Raw genomic sequence first — 18,402 nt, 5'->3', positions numbered from 1 at the left:
AATTTCATTGTATGAATCATGCACCAGTAAAGCAGTTCTCACTTCCTACTGGTGCTTAAACTAGAGGCAGAGGAAGAAAGCACGACTGTGGGGAACAACGGAGGAACAAGTGTGTTTTTTATAGGAAAGGAGAAATAGTTTATAGTCAGTTTTTTAAAATACTTTTACACATGAAGTTCAGTTTATTTGTCACTACTTGGCCAGTCTTATCATGCTTTCTGTAGCTCTGGGGTTAGTTTTTATGGGTTATTCTATAGTATATTTTATGCCTTAAATCAATAAGAAGGATTTTGAATTAAAATCTAAATTTGACAGAAAGCTGATAATTTGGAAATGCAGTGGAGTCTTAGTTAGTTAAAAGCTGAATTTTGAGCTAATTGTAAATATATCAAACCGGGGACTTTAACAGGTTAATCTTTTTGTCCATTTAAATTTGGTGAAAACTTTAAAAAGGTCATTTATCGCAACCAACTGATGATGAGGTGGTATAAACAAGATGAAGGAGTTCTACACCACCTATTGGGAAATAAATGTATATATGCAATGCATATTGTTTTACCACCAATCATTCATGATCATAAATGACAAAGAAAAGCAGCAAATTCTCACATATAAGAAGCTGGAGTCAAACACGTTTAAAATTTTTGCTTGATTGATTATCAAAACAGTGGGCACTTAATTTTCTTTCGGTCAACTAATAGATTAATTAACTAATTCGATGCGGCTCTAGTATTCACCTTTACTTAATGATAATAATAACATAATAGAGTGATTAACGCTTATTTACAGAGAAACAAAAATCCACTCCACTACCCAGTGTATCAGGTATGTCTGTTTAAGTTGTAATCAGTGTTACGATATACCTGTTGTGACACTGTACTACACATGATGCAGAATAGTCCCTCTGTATAGTATCCATAAACTGTATACAAACATTTAATTAAAGGTTTATAACACACCATAGTGCAGTTATATGCAGATATAAACCTGTTTTTTATTAATGTAGAATACTGGACAGCAATGATAACTTCTCCAAAGAAGACAAAATTTCTATTATTACGATTCACTCATGAATCATCATCATTCATTATCTGTTAATACATTTACGGCTGCTCACGGGAGGAGTTATGGTTGCTCACAAACACATTTATAAGTGTTTATATCTGCATATAACCACATTACATTAGTTAAGTCTTTATATACTGCGTATGATGCTAATTAGAGGGAAAGTAATGTGGTGCAAAATACACATTCAGATCAGCATAATCACTGACATTCGACGTGAGCCTCTGTTTTAATGGCTATTTTAGTTCACTACTGTGGATGTGCTTGAGTACTTCCACATCAAGCTGGTTAAATCTGTAAACACATCTTTTCCCCTCTATTTCAGCCCTCTGTCGAGACTAAAGCGCAATTTTTCTTCCCTTAAAATGGAGCTTTTCCAAAACAGCCCTAAGAGTGTGTAAGCCTTAAATTGTTGGCTTGGTGTTTGAGTGTGTACGGGATAAACTGAGCTTTTCTTAAACCACGACATAAGCTGCTGAAAGTTACAGAAATGGGCGGTTTCCAAAGCTGTTCAACCATTTGACAAGTGCTTCTGAAGAAGCATACTGGTACCGCTAACGGATGATGGAGGCTATAATGTGCATTTCACCCGCCGATACCCAAAAAATGTTCAAACGAATGTCATACTAATGATCTTTCTATACAATACTAAAAAAGGAAAATTTAAAGTCTGGATGACAATACAGAATGTGTACTACCCCTGGGAGCATTAAAGTTTTCGGTAAATTTGTCTGAATTATGTTTTGGAAGAAAGGTCATAAGATCGTCAAAATAAATGGAATTCAATGTTAAGGGACTGTGAAAGCTCGTTTCTGATACCCATAGTTGTTCAAGGCCAGATTTTAACCTGAAGAAGTGTGAAAAGATCTGAAGGTCACTGACAGACAAATAAAAAATATCCTCAGCCTGTATCAGGAGGTGTAAATAAATAAGAAGTCCCTCTCACTTTAAAAGTTCACTGTGGTGGAGGGTTGGCAGTGGTGGCCTTCAGGATGCCTCGCAGCACCTTGTAGTTGTTGAGCGGCTGGTTCTCTTTTGGAGGGTAACAGGGGCCGCGGTCTGTTGAGTAGGAATAAGGGAATCGCAGAACCCAAAGACCATCGGGTGGCAATAACAGGTCTGTCTGCTCTGGATGGAAAACTGGGCAGGGAGGAGGACCAGGCTGCACCTGAAAACACACAGCAAAAAAACGGAACAGTTAAAAAACAAATCACACCGTTATCAAAACTAAATGTCGAATAAATATTTTGCAACCAGGCATCTGGTAATTTTCCCCACAGGTGCAGTTGAAGTCCAATCAGAGCAGACTGGGCTTTTTTTGGGAGGAAGGCACAAAGAGACAGGTGCTAAAACAGAGCGTTTCAGACAGGGGGTGAATACAGGTGTTCAAACACAGACATTAAGAGAAAATGAAGTGTTTTTTGACCATTAAAGCAGGTAAATACGTTTTAGTAGAAACCAAAAATACATGTATGAACCTTACAATTAAACCTGATTATCTGGGCCGATATTTGGCATTTTGCTGACTATCTATTGTATTTTATTCTTATGATCCCCTATAAAATTAATTAATGAAAAAGTGCATATTACACTCAACCACCACCAGGTAAGGCAGTCTGCAATACATGCAAGAATGTATCAGCATGGAAGGAACTTTTACTTTGTATAACCTCAGGGAGCTGTTTTTATTAATTCATTTTTTTTTAAATTTTCACTGAATTTTAGAAAAAAAAGTTGCAGGGAACTTTCTGCATATGATGTTGACAAAACAGTTTTGATTAAACATTTGCTAAAGGCATTTGAACAAGGTTTTGGGTTGAAGTTCGTTATATTCCAAATTTCAAGTTTAAATGCATATCAATTAGAAATATCAATTATAGGTCTAATTAACTACTAATATTGGCACCAGCCCTAAAAAAATCAATATCAGTCAACCCCTACTGAAAATGAACATAATAAGTTCCCTTTAAGTACCTTCATTGACCATATAAGCTGTGTCCAGGTTGACCGCGTTGGTAGATGGGCAAAGTAAGTGGGTCAAACTACAATAATTAACTTCCTGTTTAACTTTTTTAGAACACCTGCACGCACAATTCACCTCGCTCTTTGTCGTTGATCTATTGATAACAGTAATTATGCCTTCTGGACTTCTGAACAGCCATACGATGCTGCCTGAGAAATATGACCATTTTAGTGCAGCGTAAGCTGTTGGCTTAAAGACTGCTTTATTTTGTTGACACGAAATTTAGCGTCACATACTTGGTAAATGTCATATGCAGAGCAGTATTACAGTATATTAGTTGACAAAGAAGTCATAGACAACGTAAAGGTGAAGAACATTTACCTGTGGGTTAAGAGTGACCTCCAGCGGGGCGTCAGGCACCACAATAAAAAGGCGAGCCAGCTGGGCAAAGTGTGGCTTCAGACCGCGGCCCTGTGAAGGGGAGGGGATGTACAGCGGCATGTCGGTGTTGAGCACTCTGGTGGCAGGATCTTTGGCGCCCCCTGGCCCCAGCACCTTCACTATCTTATCTGGCCCGCAGCTGATGAAGCGTCTTCCCCTACTGTCTTCATACTCAAACCCCACAAACATCCGAGCCATATCATCCCTCCTGCGGCTCCTACCCAGCCCTCCGGTGCTCCCTCGCTTTCCCACCAGGGTCTTGTTGGGGGCAGGCCACGAGGAGGTGCCTCCATCCAAAGGCTCCGACAGTCCTGTATCCTCCTCCGACCTAGAGCGAATCACCAAGTCCCATGGCAAGAGGAAGGAGGAGCCAGGGAGGAAGCCTGGCTGTTCCAGACCAGTGTGGCAGTTGTATGACTTGGCTGGCCCCAGTTTGACCAGTGACCAGCTGGAGAACTTGGGGAGCAGGCCCTTGGGGCAGCCGGAGTGCATCATACCCGGGAGGTACTCCACTGTGGAGGGCTGCCGGTCAACAAGGCTCGGCCTCTTTTGCTGAACTTGGGTTTCGGTTCCATCTCCGTCTCCGTAGGGCCCCAGACTGTCTGTGGACTGACCCAGACTGAGAGCCAGGCTGAGGCTGGTGTCTCCAGGTGTGTGGCTCTGAGCAGTGCTCGGCTCCTTCAGCCTCTCTGCGTCGACAGACCCCGAGGCCTCATTTGGGAGTCGCTGAGCTTGGTTGCAGGCTGGAGCTGGGTCAGGAGTGCTGGGCTGGAACACTGGAAACTCGATCCTCTCCAACTTTCCGCAGCATTTCTCCTCCAGCATCTACATGAATCAAAGAAACGGAGAAGCTAATATTTGAAGAAATGTGACGCTGTAGGTGCTTTGTTTCAGATTTTATTTAGAGAAATTTTAATCAATATCTATGTGTATTATGTCTACAAGTATGTCCGTTGGTGACCGTCATGATACTAATCCCATCCTCGAACTGGTGCTGAGTGGCTCACTGACAAAATAAATGTATTTTTTTGTACTCTGAATGTAAATAAGATGTCAGAATGCTTTGAAAAAGCGTCAAAATAGAGTTTGTTTATTTTTTTTAAAAGTACAAGGGGAGGATTCCCTGGACCTCCCAACTAAAGTTCAGGTTCAGCCAAGAATGTCCTCAAATTTAAGAAGCACCCGTGTGTACACCTGACCTTTGTGGGGCTGCAGTGCAGGATTCGCCTCGTTTATTCAATTTTTTCTGATAGTAGTATTAATTTATTGTGTATGTCTATTGGTGACTTTGTGATGTTGTGATAACACCTTTAAGATTGTACCGCAAACCAATTTCCCCACTGAGACAAATAAAGGTATCCATGTTTTTTCCAATAGCAAGCTATCAAATGAAAGCAGTCACTTGCATTGAACCTTCAGAGTATTATCACCCGACTGCAGTTTCCCTCGACTTTACAGAGAGAATTACAGGACGTGAAATCTGAACACCAGTGAAGACGAGCTGCTGTGCAGTGAGGATTCTGACCTGGTAGAAGTCATAATTGGCAGCCTGGATGTCAAACGGATCCTCACGAGGAGCCTGTTTCCTGCCACAGTTACAGGAGCTGGTGGAGCGCCCCCTGCTGTTGTGGTTCAGGATGGGTGGATTGCGATCCATGTCAGGCTTCTCTCCTGCAGACAGTTATGTCAGATTTCATGCTTCTGTGTTATTGCTTTTTATCCAAACTCTGATTGAAAATATACAAATATATCAATACAGAAAAATATATGACTACCTTCAGTTATCTATTTTTTGTCTCCCACCACAAATACATCTGTGCAGAACATTGTTGTATTCTACAGCCTGTAAAATGTAGTCTCCATTAAGTGCAGCAAAGGAGAGAGAAATACTGGAGAGACGTTTTCCAAACCCTACCCCTGATCCTTATACTAACGACCTAACCCTGGTTGCCCTTTCGACATCACAGGAGCAAACGATGTGCCCCTGACTCCAGTCAAATGGCACACACAGTCCTTAGCCTCTGGCCAGACGTTCAGTATCGCTATGATAGAAACCACGTTCAGTGACTGACGGAAATTATATCCTGTTAAAACCTTGAAAAGATCCGCTGCTTGTTCTGTAACTCAAAAACAAACAAAACACACCCAAAAGGTGTGTAGACCTTTCCTGAAATACTTAAAAAAAAATCAGTCAAACTAAAAACCTTCTAAAGTTTCCTTCTTTTACTTATTTACTCATTTTTTCCCCCTTTCTTCTTTGTCTAACTATAAAACTTGACTTCCAAAATCTTCCTGTATTACTCTAGGGACAAAAAATCCTTTAATATATGGAATTTAGGTTTATTAATGTGGATAATTTGGGTGAGGTATGATAAGAACAAGATTGAATATTTTGATCCTACATTTTAGATGTGCTCTGCTAAACTGACATGCACGTTTCAATTTTCTGCTTTTATTTTGTACAGTTGTTTAAAACGCAATAAAAATATTCTTCAGAGCAGAAACAGGGTGCTGACCTGGCTGAGGCAGTAGGTGGAACTTGTGAACACAGTGTTGGTCTGTCAGGCTTCGCTCCTCACACAGCTGGTGGCCGTTGCTCCAGAACTTGTAGCAGTCCTCATGAAGCTGCAGTGCGTAGCGCTGGAAAGCAACGCCTCGGGCATGCTGGCTGTACACTCGCAGAGCCTGCGCCAGCTGGTTTTTGTGCACCGTGGTGGTGTAGTTATGGGGAAGGTTGGACTGGTAAGCGCTGTGAGCCAGTGGCAGAGCTTTTTGACACCTGTTCTCAGAGAACTTTGTGTCAGCATCGAGAAAACCTTCCAGAACCTTCAGCTGGCCTTGCACTTTTGATGCTAGTTCGGCTATTTCTTCATCTGTGTTGTTAATTAGGACTTGGTGGAGTCTAGAGGCGACCTGGACCCATTTGGAGTAGGTTGGCAGCTCAAAGTGTGAGGGCTGTGGGTTGCGGCCAACGCTGTCGTCAAAGCCTTTCTTGGTCAGCACCAGCTCGACATGCTGCCAGAGAAATTCCTTCAAGCTGCAGTCCACCAGCTGACCCCCCATTGACATGCTGGCTGAGTCTCCGCTGCCGACAGACTGCCGAGCCGAACGTCGCATCTGCTGATAACGCCTCGGTCCGGAAACCACCGTGGTGGAGTCTTGTTCGACCAAGATGCAGTTGGACCGCAGCTGACCAAGCAAGGCACCCACAGGATCCTCGTCGACTGCTGGTATCACGTACACAAACGCCTGGTTGGCAGGAACAGTGAACAAGCAGTTGCTGCTTTGGTTGGTCAGGACTCTGCTTTTACGGAAGATGCGATAAATTTGGTCCTCCAGGGCGTGCTGTAGTCTCCTCCTGGGAGAGTGCTTTTTGGGCTTGTCTGGGTTTCCTCCAGACTCTGAGCCATTACCAGAGAGCTTTGGGGGGGAAAAGGGGAAATCCAAAAGAGGTGTTAGTGAAATTCACAATTTACAGTTTATCTATCAGTTATTTTAGACCTGCTTTCAGTTAACAAATCACCTGCTTGTAACTTTAAACAGAAAACTTTTTAAGTAACAGTCAGACCTTCAGAGAGCAGTTCATCTGGAAGACGAAGAGCAGTCTTGGAGGGCAGGGCCGACAGTTCACTTTCCACTCTTTGGACACCGGACAGTCCTTGATGGCAGCTCGGATCAGGGGCAGGACCTTCTGTCTCAGCGCGTCCAGGGCTCTGAAGAGCCGGTCGTATGTCACATCGAAGGTCTGGTTGGGGTGGACGAGCAGCAGGACGTGACACACGGAGAACATGTAGAGCAGGTGGAGGCAGTGCTGTCTGTCCAGGCCTTTCCACACTTCGTGGGCGTCAGAGTGGCCGGTACCGGCGCTCAGAGACTCGCAGGCCCGCAGCAGCTGCCTGCTGTCACACACGGAAGAGAGCAGCAGGTAGAGCACCCGGCTCTCCTGGCTGTAGAAAGCCTGGATGTGGCTGTCCGCGGTGCCGCCGTCCTCCGGTCCGCCGAACAGCGAGAAGATGTGTTTGTCCGCCAAGTTGTTGATAATGGACTCCTTCGGCGGTCCGGGCTGCATGTTGCTTTTACCGAAGATACCGACCACACACAGGCCGTCGTCCCGGTACGCAGTGTCCTCCTGGAGGTCTGCCTGAAGCAGAGCCCCCATACTCACAGGGAAAGCCATGTTTGCTTCCTTCATGTTGAACATCGGGGGAATGAAAACATCGACGCACACATTTCCGGGTTCATAAAGAAAAATGTCCGAGTACGTACAACACTTTCCGTATCGTTCCCCTCGTGGTTACCTGTACTTTTCTATTTCATCTAGGGACTTTTCTACATTTTTCAGTGGAGGGGGGTGGCTGGGGTTTGACTTTGCATATTATTACCGTTATTAGTATTATTATTGTTGTTGTTGTTATATTTTAAACATCCCCAAAACTACAAATATTTTTCATTGAGCCTCCATGATACTCCCTCCACCATAAAATAGTTGTTAGAGTTTACAAATTAACCTTTTGATGTTTGAGGGTGAAACGTTGAAGACGAAATCCTGGAGTTTATTTATTTACTTTATCATAATTAAATGTATATTTACTTCAGTAAAAGTAGCAATACAGTAGAAACACTCAATTAATTATATAAAAACCTGTGTGAACTCAGATTGTACATATATATACATATTACCACTGCATTGAAAAGCCAGATGTTAGTGGGTGTTGGCACGTTTTTTGTACAGTGGAAATTAGGCTTACTTAAGCTCCAGAGAGATGTGAGAAGGGATGGAAATTTATATTGAGAGGGTTTTTGGTACTACCACAACTATATCTTTTTTTATGGGTATCAAAAGTTGTAGTAACAAAAAATAAAATGTAAAATATAGGACCTTCAAGTACAGTAGGCTACTTGAGTAAATGTACTCAGTTCCATCCTTCTAATCCTCCTGCTTTGTATATATTACTTGTATTTAAAGAGCTTTTTGTCATAAAATTGACTTAAGAGTTTGTGAAAGATTTATCACATCATACTGTGTTTGACGTCATAAAAACCAAATAGGCCACCTTCATGTCTACAAAAAGGGCTCAGACGTCAGAGGACGGGAGGCAGCGATGCGTGCGCGCTCACGACCTATATGTAAACCACCGCGCTGTCTCTGACGTCACCGCTGTCTGATCATCCGAAATCCCTGATAACGCGATGCGCGCTCACGCTCAGCTGTGAATGGGGGGCTCAGTCCAGCTTCTGACAGCGAGTCCAGTAGTATAACCGGAGACGCCACGGTCCCTCTCATCCAGTCAGGTCCGCTGCTTTCAGACGCGCCGGTAGTCCACGAGCCCCGCTCCCTCCGGTAGTACACATTCATTCAGGTAGTCTGCTCGTGCACTGACAGTCCAACTAGTCCGGTTCAGTGTACCGACTTTTGTCTTCTCAGCCCGGGAAGTTAGTGTACTGACGGGCGGAGCTGTCTCTGTCTGTCCAGGAATGAGAGATGATGGCCGGCTCTACAGCAGAGGAGAAAACCTTCCGACGGTTCCTGGAGCTCTTTCTCCGGGAGATGAGAATGCCTCTGCAGGAGAGCGACCCGCCGCCGATGCGCCCCTTGTCGGACCTGGTGATAGAGGAAGAAGTGGAGGGGGAATGCCTCGACCTGTGTCTCCAACACCTCTACAAATAGTTAAGTGTCCACTTTTATGCAATGGCATGTTGTTGTTGACCGTGTGTCTAACGTCGGTGTTTCAAATGGAGTCACTAGGGCAGCTTAAATGTTCGTGTTTTGGCAGCGGAGCAGTGTTGACCCCGGCTGGGTCCACATCAGATAAGCCTCGCAGGATGCCGGCGACCTGCTCCATGCCCTGCTGGGTGTGTCCAGCACCAAGTTTATTCAAGTGTCTCTACTGAAACATTATGAGGAATTAAATTATAAAGCAGAAGTTAAAAGCTGCAGAACTGTGTTTTATTACTGTGTATTATATAGCTTCTCTTGTGCTTGTGTGCGCCTCCTTTTTTTTTCTTTTTTAATGTCACAAATGTGCGCCAGCGGTGACAGTGTTGGAGGTCTGCAAAAGGTGAACCCCTGGTTTTGCGTAACAGCACGACGTCATGATGGTGTAGGAGGGGGGAGGAAGCCATTGCCATCACTGCTGAGCGCATCCTCATGCAGGCTAAAAATAACCTCACCGGTTACGTTATTAGCCTCAATCGTTACACTCTTAAAATCCGAGACACAGACTGAATCGTCACACACTGAAATCTTGCTTTTATGTAAATAAAACGAGTTCGTGACATTTTCCACATCATTGTCTAAATTGTGTCCCTTTTTAAAATGGGGCTGGTTAGGAAAGATGAATTTTAACAGCTGAATTCAGACAGATGGTGAGAAAAGACACTCTACTTATAGTGTGCATGATTTTAATGAATTAAACTCTTCAGAATCTGGTGTTTAAGATAACTTAACTGGCGGAGAGAGCTCTTCCCTGAGCTCTGCTGCCTGCCCTGGTTTTGAATCCAAAATAGGTGCAGAAACTGTGCTGAGAAGAACAGGATGGAGGGACTCATCTAGGGCACTGATTGGCAAGGGGGACTGCTGCTCGCATGTATGTCTGAAAATGACTAGCGACTGCAGGAAACAAACTAAAAGTTGCTGAGCGGCTGAGGCATGGACTGGTCTACTGTCTGCCAAAATAAAAGATTTGACAAGATCCAAAAATGTGTTAAATAAATGTATCAATGAAAAGTAATCATCTTATTGTAACATGCACAAATTTATAATCAAAATAACCACGCTGATCGAAAGAAAGTGTAGTCAACAAAAATGCAGCGACCCATTAACTCTCTCAGGTTAATAGCAGATACTCATATTATAGATTTTGATTTTGACTAACAAAAACATGTAACAATACAAACTACAAACCATCCCAAATTAATATAAATTTAGAAAATTCACCCCTTTCTAAATTAAGTCATGGCTCCTACAGTGACTTTCACCATCTCAGAGGGTCAGAATGCTCTGGATGGAGAATAATGTCGGAGGCAGAATGGAGCACATGCAGCCTGTGGTGTTGTCAGGTGTCTTTACAAAGCCAGAGAGCCGGAAGCGCTCACACGTTTGACCTGTTGGAGCGGCCACATCCAGATTAGCGCACTACACATTTATATTGTCTTTGTCACGACGTCCAGGTTTGATTGGCTGGCGAATATAAGGTCATTGAGCATTCAGCATCTTGCACAGCTTACCCTACCCTCCCCCTCAAATTCTGTGCTGCCAGCATGCACACGCTGCCTATTCACTGCTGATGACAAACTGTGGAGAAAAATGAGAATAGACTGTGTATTGAAACATTATCAGTACATTCAATGTTTGTTGAAATATGCACTACGGCCACACAAAAAAGCTTGATTGGGTAGTGAGATGGACGAGAGGGCTACTCTATAATTTTGAATTGTCTCTCATGCTTTTATGTTGTCGAAAGTCCTCTTTACTGACATGTTATTTTGTATGAAGGGTTTATTTTGTAAATGCGACGCTGTAAAATGGTTCAACCAGACTGACAGCTGAAACGGCAGAAAGAGACAAAGATCTCGGAGCAACAGTGTAATAAGAATAGAGGAAATCAGCAGTCATTGGTGAAATAAACTGGAAGCTTTGCATCAAAATGTGTGCAGATTTCAGTATTAAGTGCACAATGATACTGAACAAAAATGTAAATTGCTGCTTTTAGGAGGAGTCTGTGATTAACACTAAAAAATCCAATAGCCCAGCTCTTCTGTGCAGTCTCAGGCTTTAGCAGGGGTTGCCAGATACAGTGGTATGTGTCTCTGCTCAGGCATGTTGGTAGCAAACCTGGCAACCTACTGTGACAGTCCAGAAAGCTGCACGCAGTCACTGCACCCAGCTGCTTTTTCTTGCAAAGAAAAATCTCCAAATCAGATCAGATTCTAGCTGTTTCCCAAGTCCTGTACTTTTGTACAGTTCTCAGGTACTTGTACTTTACTTGAGTATCTCCATTTTCTGCTACTCTATACTTCCACTTCACCAGAGAGGAAAATGTTGTACTTTTTACTTCACTACATTTATCTGACATCATATTAGGAGTAAACACACAACAAAAAGATGAATAATTAAAATATAATCTAAATCTAATGAAAATAAATATTTTTGATACATTCAAATACAACCAGCTGATGATGCTTTTGTGCTTTCATTTTATTCTTCTGCAGGACTTTTACTTATAATGGAGTACATTTTACATTGTGGTATTTCTGCTTTTACTTAATTAAAGGATCTAAGTCCTCCTTTCAACAGTGGAAAATACAAATTGAATTGTTTTGTTCACAACTCTCTGGGCTTCCTGACAACTACAAGCCTTCTGATGTTGAACAAAGGCAGAGACATGTAACTATTTGGTGGACAGTGAGACTGGAGTGTGATTCGTAATGTCAGTGCAGCTCCTCCTGCTCCTCACCAGGTTGCCACACAGTCATTTAAAATGGACTCCATCCAATCTGGCTTTGGGAAACGGTCATTAGGCAAACTTACCAAAATAACTGCAGCTCACCACCTGAGTGAAATGTCCCTGTGTCTCTCTTTCCTGGCCAAGGTAGCATCTTATACAGTGCATTTGGCTTGTCGGAGTGTATGAATCACTTTTTGGCCCCTGTCCACGAAGCAGTTTATCTTAAGAGACCCTACCAGGAGCTGACCGTTCAAGCTGCTCACAAGGTCAAGATGAGCACTTAGTTTTGCCGCTTTATGTACACACCTTTAAACAGTTTCTGAGCCGGCGGATTTATATATGATGCTATAGGAATGGTAGAAAATCACGAGGAATCATCCTCTGAATATCTAACACTGTCCTCCCCAGAAAGACAAGAGCATCGGCCATTTCAGCGAATGGACGAAAACAACATTACATTTAAATGATCAGGAAAGTGACATTCAAATTAAGACTCTTGTAAGGTGACATTATTATTATAGAAATGCAAAGTCTACAGATGGGTGTGTTGAGAGCTTTGGGTGGGTGGATGGGCCAACAAAACATTGGACTTTAACATGGCAGATTGCTGTTTATTTCCCGTTTCCAACTGACAATCAATGTTGATTTCTTTTATCCCTGACTGTGATTGTTACTAAACCATAACACAGTAGTTATTCTAACCCACAACGTTGAATGTTTCCCTGACCATAGTGTGGTTATAAGTGATATTTTCATGATAACAATGTGACAAAGTGGAAGAGGTCATTTGCACTGATGAACCTACAGAGGTTTACCAGCTTTATAGAAAATTTCAGCTCATTGTTTATCTGTCCGGCCCACAACTTCACAGTTGTAATTCATGCTCACTGCTTTTGTAGAGTTGTTTTCAGATGAAAAGCTGTAAAATCCCACTGTAAACTACCTGCTCAACAGCAATCAGCAAACAGACAGTCTGACACTACAACTGGAGCATTTAGCTGCTAAAAAGCTACATTTTTCCTTCAGGAGTTGGTGGAGACCAAAAGCATCCATTATTATCAACCGAAGATGCTACACAGCTTTCTGTGCAGCTTAATTGTAGTTTTACATGGCTGGTCAATTATTTTTGACCAGGGGTGGGGTTACAGCTGATCGCTGACAATCAGCGGTCAATGCCGTTCAACGCAGCGCTGAAGGACTGTCCCTGTGAGCAGCTCTCCTCCTGCTTTCTCAGCTCGATAGCTCAAGACATCACAGCACAGCGTGATCTTATCCCTTCTCATCATATTTCACTGCATTGGCAGAAGCCCCGCAGCAGCGTTTAACATCCGAAACAGGGACATTATCTCACACTGACACGAAAACGGCTCAAATCTGTCCTTAGAGTGAATCAATACGCTGCACGCAGCTCTACAATAAGATGAAAGTTTATCTGTTATAAATTGTCAAATTTGCAGTGAAGTTGTTGTTTTTGGACAAAACTGCAAGGTCATGCAGAATTCACAGGGACTGGCTGAATTTGCGTTGATTGTTGTGATCATCCCGGAGGGACTGGACAATGATTAAAATACCTCATTGTACCAGACGCAAATGCAACGCAGCAGAGAAACTTTACGGATGTTTTAACATTTCACAAGAAAATAAATCAATCAAATCAAAGCACCCTGTAGTTGGGACAATACATCTTATCTATTCAGTACCATAATCCGATTAATTAATTCAGTAATATAGCATACGCATCCAAACCCTGCATAACAAATTGCATTATCACTTGCAAAAACTAAATACAAGCAACGTAACCACAAGCTATAAAGATGGAGTCTGTATACCAGATAAAAACCCTGCTCCGCCTCGCCTATGTGTCCGTGCAGCATGTATTAGCTGTTACATTCATCTCATGAACGCAAACACAAAGACTCCATATGAATGATCATGGTGGTTCTCTAACTGCTGGATGTGGAAATAAGCAACTGTTCGTTAAGAAGTTCATCTTATTAACATAAAAACTGATCATCTCTGCTGCCCCCAAGTGGACAAAAATCTCAGTTGTTACAGGTTTAACCAAGGACATATAAACGCAAAAGCATGACGTTTCTAAGCCTAAGAAAGTCATTTTTGTGCCTAAACGTTATCATGGCAGTGTAAGATCAGAAAACAGACTTGGATTTTTGAACGCACAAATTCACTGACTAACTTGCAGAAGAAGCTTCAGGATTTGATTCCATCACTTCGGCAGCTGATCTCACAGATTTCAGAGCTGTCATGGTTTGAAGTGTTTTAATGAGCTGCTACAGTATTTTGGATGGAGTCAAACTCAGACAGACTCCTTTCCCTGGTACAGCAGTTACAGGGAACACAGATCATGTATCAACTCTCATTCAGGAGCTGTTACACGATCTAATGTATCACTTATGCTCCCATTAACATGGCTGCCTGCTGCCAGTTAAAGCTGGTGTTCTCAGGGTTCACAGTCTGCAGTGGAAAGGTTCATGTCGACAAGGTCTGATGTGTGTGTGTGTGTGTGTGTGTGTGTGTGTGTGTGTGTGTGTGTGCGCGCGCGCGCACGTTTGACACTTCTTTACATATACTGTACATCAGTTGTCATGGCAACAGCACAGGCGTCCTTGCTCAGAGTAATAATGGTGTTTTTGTAGTCAGTTTGAATACTGCAGGCAGCAGCAACAGGCCACGCTTCAGCCAGTCTTCTTCTTTATATGTGGCAGTCTGATATCAGAGCTTTAGACACACCAGAGCCAATACAAACAGGACACCAGGTTATTTGGATTTTTTGCTGCTTACTCAATACAACTGGGAAACATGACAATAAATACTGGGAGATTACTCAAATTTGTCAACCATGAGAGATTACTATCTAATTTTAATGTCTCTGGTTGTCTTATTAAATGCGGTACTATATGTGTCAAATCCTGCAAAAACGCACTACTGAAGGTTGAGTACTGATCCATTTTTGATAGCTTTTAGAACTTATTAAATACATATTTTTCTACAACCTCAATTTCTTATTTAGCAAAATTGCCTCTTTCTGTCTTCAGAGAGACACAGTGACAGACAAAGTGACAGGTAATGAGGGGAAAGAGTCTCGGGGAATGACATGCAAAACAGTATCCCCAGTAGTGACTCTCTGTCAGATGGGTCAGCCTCAATCAAGTTCAGACTGGACCTTAATTTCTCAAAATTCACCCTTGCTTTAGCCGGATTGTGTTCACTTTAATTTCCTTTTTTAACTCAGACCTTATAGTTTGTGTAATGTCATGGGTGATGTAAAAGCTGTGTTGCCATCAACCTTCCCAATTCCTGCTTCTCGTTAATGAGGAGAAAGGTTATACAACCTCTATTTAATGTATATGGCATATGACAGTATTTCGGCTGCATTGAACATTCGATAGAAAAAGTCTCAGTCATGTCTGAGCTTGTGCCACAAATATCTGTTACTGCACAAAAAGACAACACTGGAATTCAAACTCTGATACAGTACCTTAAAAAATATCAATATGTGATTCCATCATGGACACCACAGGGAAAAACTAACATTGAGAGCATAACATTTTTAATTGTTAAATGAAGATAAATATAACAAGGCTTTAACATGACAATTACTATATTTTTCTTTCTTGGTAGCAGAGAACAGCAGAAGGAATGTCATAAGCATTAACAAAAAAAGAGAGCAAGAAAGCGCAGCTGGTGTATCAGTACTGCAGAAAGTTCAAATATCCAGAATCGGTATGTTTTAGCTTGTAATAAATGTTTCAATATTCTTTATTTATTCAAAACAGTGGAAATTCAGGTTTTTAATCAGGCTTTGGACCAAATCTGCTGCCGTGGTCTGGGCTTGGGTAAGGCTTTAATTTGTCTATCAAGCTGAAAACAGCCGCCTGTGAGCTGCAGTGAGAGTAAACTGTTAAACCAAAACATATATAATTATACTTTTTACTTTATCCGACAGCTTTAATTACTTTACAAATTAGGATTTGCTGCTTTTCCTCTTAATTATTTCAATAAGTGTCATTTGGTAACAAAAAAGTATTGAGGTTAGTCCATGTAAAACATGACAGTGAGACTTCACTGATGTTGGTTGTGGGATGCAGGATAAAATAATGAGTTCTGGATGTCAGATACAGTAAAAGGATTTTGCACGTGTCAGAGTGAAACCCCGCAGACACGTGGGCCTCAGAGGTTCATGGATGAGATCTTTTGCTGCGTCTCGAAGCAGACTGACGCTGTGACTGTGTGTATGTTTGTGTGTTGATGGCCAGCATCCTACCTACATGGCTGTCTACTGTAGCGGAGCTGTGAGTGTAATGATAGTTGGAGGCAGCAGCTCTGGTGATTCATCCCAACGTGTCATTAGTTTGTCTCTGGGTTGAACAGCTAATAATAGACTTCTGCAAGAAGAGAGATCCCCTCTGTGTGTGTGTGAGCGTGTTAATAGGGGGTGGGTGAAGCACTTGGTGTGCTCGAACGAGTCTGGGGGTGTGGACAGAGCGCATGTGTGTGCATGTGTGTTAAAATGATGCTGGTTAGGTTTAAATCCGTTTTCCTCCAGGCAGCTGGGAGTCACATCAAAACAAAACGGGATGTAGTCAACTCCCCCTGAACACAGCATGATCTTACTGTGCATGTGTGTGTGTGTGTGTGTGTGTAGGGTTTACTCTCAAGCATGATTTAAATTATGCTGCAGTATGAATAAAACAAAGAGACATATATAGGCAGCTGTGGCCGGTAGGCAGAAGTGCAGCCATTACTGCCTTGGCACCTCATTTTTAAAACAACGCGGTGAAGTACGTAATCTCATCTCATATAATGGTCTGAACAAATTAAACTAATGTCTAAACTAATCTTTATATGCTTTGCTTTATGAAATCAAGTTTCTTTCCTAAATCTGCATTGCTTTCATGGTTTCATTGACGACAAATAACAATCAGGGATCGCTGAAGATTGAGCGATGATGAGCTGCTGCCCTGCATGTCTTGCTAGCTTGGTGCTACGTTTCCTGGCTAAAAGGTTTCACATTTTCATTAAGTGATGATTTCTTCATAATTACAAAGCAATGAATTGTTAAGTTTGATCATTTAAGCTAGCATGTAATTCCTGATGGGTTTAGGGCAGGGACACATGCCACGTCTTTAACTACCTGCAAAATACTAAGTCAAGGTTGGGTGCTACTCTTGTGCTTTCTCTGTGCCAGCTTTCAAGGGCGTGGAGGCAGGGCGTGTCTCAGCTGCAGCACATCTAGAGAAAGCAGTTTTTTAAGGTGTAATGCACACGCTTGTCAGCAGAAACAGACACTAAATATGGTGTTCTGATGATTATATTAACTCTGTACCACTTTTTACTGCAGCCTCTCTCTGTTACAGAGATGAGGAAATACAAGGACGTCTGTTTAACTCTAACTTCCCTTCTTCCCAATCAAAACAAAAGCCCTCTGACAGCATCTCTGTGGACAGAATCCCAAAGAGTTGATACAAGGCATTTTATTTCAAAACATTTACAGGAACATGTTGTCGGCAATGCAGGGGCTTGCAGGACTTCATAAATGAGTTGAATATGTGCTTACAATTATTGCAATACACTACTCAAGTCTATGCGCAGCGACATTGAAACAACGCTGCATGTGTGAACACCACACGCATAAAACATGCTGCAGTTCAGCGAGGCTGAAGTCACGCACTGCTGACACGCGCTGTGTAAAACGGGCCTCAGGTTGCTAAGTGACCATAACCAGCACTTTCATATGGCCTACTCACTGGAAATCCAGAGTTCAGAGCTGATCTTCTCCCAAGTGTTGTTTTTAAGTATGTATGAGGTATTCTACAAGAAACTGATGTTGGCAATAGACATACTGACATTGGATATTGGTCACCAAACATTACAATCTAAAGTCAAAAAATTCAGCATGTTTACAGACCCTTTATCAGCTTCTCCACACTTCACTTTCACATGCACACTATGACTGTCAGACAGAGAGAGTCAGTTAATGTTGTTTTTTCCCCCCCAAAGCCTGTGTCAACACTCACACAAACTGTCTTCATCTGTCGACTGTTATTAACCCAAACATTTCTGCTTCCACCATCAGTACAAATGAGTTCAGTTCCTCTCTGTCAGCGCTGTTATGGAGGCAGGACTTTTAGATTGCAACACATAAACTAGCTGCCTGTTTTGTCTTTACAGACAGGTGACATTAAGGAAAAATCTTAATAAATTAGTGGAGAAACGCAGATATTTCCATACAGGGCAGGAGGGTTCACTGAATGATTTGACGAACTTTTAAATAATATGATCTCAACTATACTGAGATATGTTTTGTAAGATATTTTATGTTGGGTTTTCTGCAAGTTGTTATTTTTCTTTCAACAAATTCCTGTTTGACATTTACTGATTTCAAGGGTGAAACTGGCTTCACTTTCAAGTCATTTCAGATTTTTTTAATACATGTACCTCCTGAAAGGCCCAGGAGACAATTAGTGT

The 18,402-nt window shown here is 42.2% G+C and overlaps 2 protein-coding genes across 3 annotated transcripts in view; one reads left to right on the top strand and one right to left on the bottom strand.

Annotated features, from left to right (window-relative positions):
* Positions 1 to 725: 725 nt before the first annotated feature.
* On the bottom strand, positions 726 to 8,688 carry smg8 (SMG8 nonsense mediated mRNA decay factor). Its single transcript, XM_042498715.2, has 5 exons — positions 7,038 to 8,688; positions 5,986 to 6,889; positions 4,995 to 5,140; positions 3,410 to 4,294; positions 726 to 2,233 (listed from the first exon to the last, which is right to left on the bottom strand). Exons 1-5 carry the CDS (start codon positions 7,668 to 7,670, stop codon positions 2,021 to 2,023), a joined length of 2,781 nt encoding a protein of 926 aa, XP_042354649.2. The 5' UTR covers positions 7,671 to 8,688; the 3' UTR covers positions 726 to 2,020.
* Positions 8,684 to 18,402, top strand: part of ppm1e (protein phosphatase, Mg2+/Mn2+ dependent, 1E) — a 51,424-nt gene continuing 41,705 nt past the window's right edge. Inside the window, exons 1-2 of one of the 2 annotated variants that reach the window (XM_042498595.2) lie at positions 8,684 to 8,810; positions 8,943 to 9,136. In XM_042498595.2, the coding sequence (XP_042354529.1) occupies positions 8,952 to 9,136 (185 nt within the window). In that variant the 5' untranslated portion in view covers positions 8,684 to 8,810; positions 8,943 to 8,951. Of the gene's footprint in view, positions 8,830 to 8,942; positions 9,137 to 18,402 lie in introns of both variants that reach the window. The other variant, XM_042498594.2, reaches the window with a different exon arrangement.

Source organism: Plectropomus leopardus, chromosome 15, assembly GCF_026936395.1.
Source record: "Plectropomus leopardus strain MGB_pleo_1.0 chromosome 15, ASM2693639v1, whole genome shotgun sequence".
NCBI lineage: Eukaryota > Metazoa > Chordata > Actinopteri > Perciformes > Serranidae > Plectropomus > Plectropomus leopardus.
This window is presented reverse-complemented; position numbering and strand designations above follow the sequence as displayed.

Bases quoted from the DNA above. Each gene is read 5' to 3' on its own strand.
- smg8 (XM_042498715.2), bottom strand. From the start codon at position 7,670: ATGTTCAACATGAAGGAAGCAAACATGGCTTTCCCTGTGAGTATGGGG. The intron at 6,890-7,037 runs GTCTGACTGTTA...TCCCCCCCAAAG, and splicing joins AGATGAACTGCTCTCTGAAG to CTCTCTGGTAATGGCTCAGA. The intron at 4,295-4,994 runs GTCAGAATCCTC...TGATTCATGTAG, and splicing joins CCAATTATGACTTCTACCAG to ATGCTGGAGGAGAAATGCTG.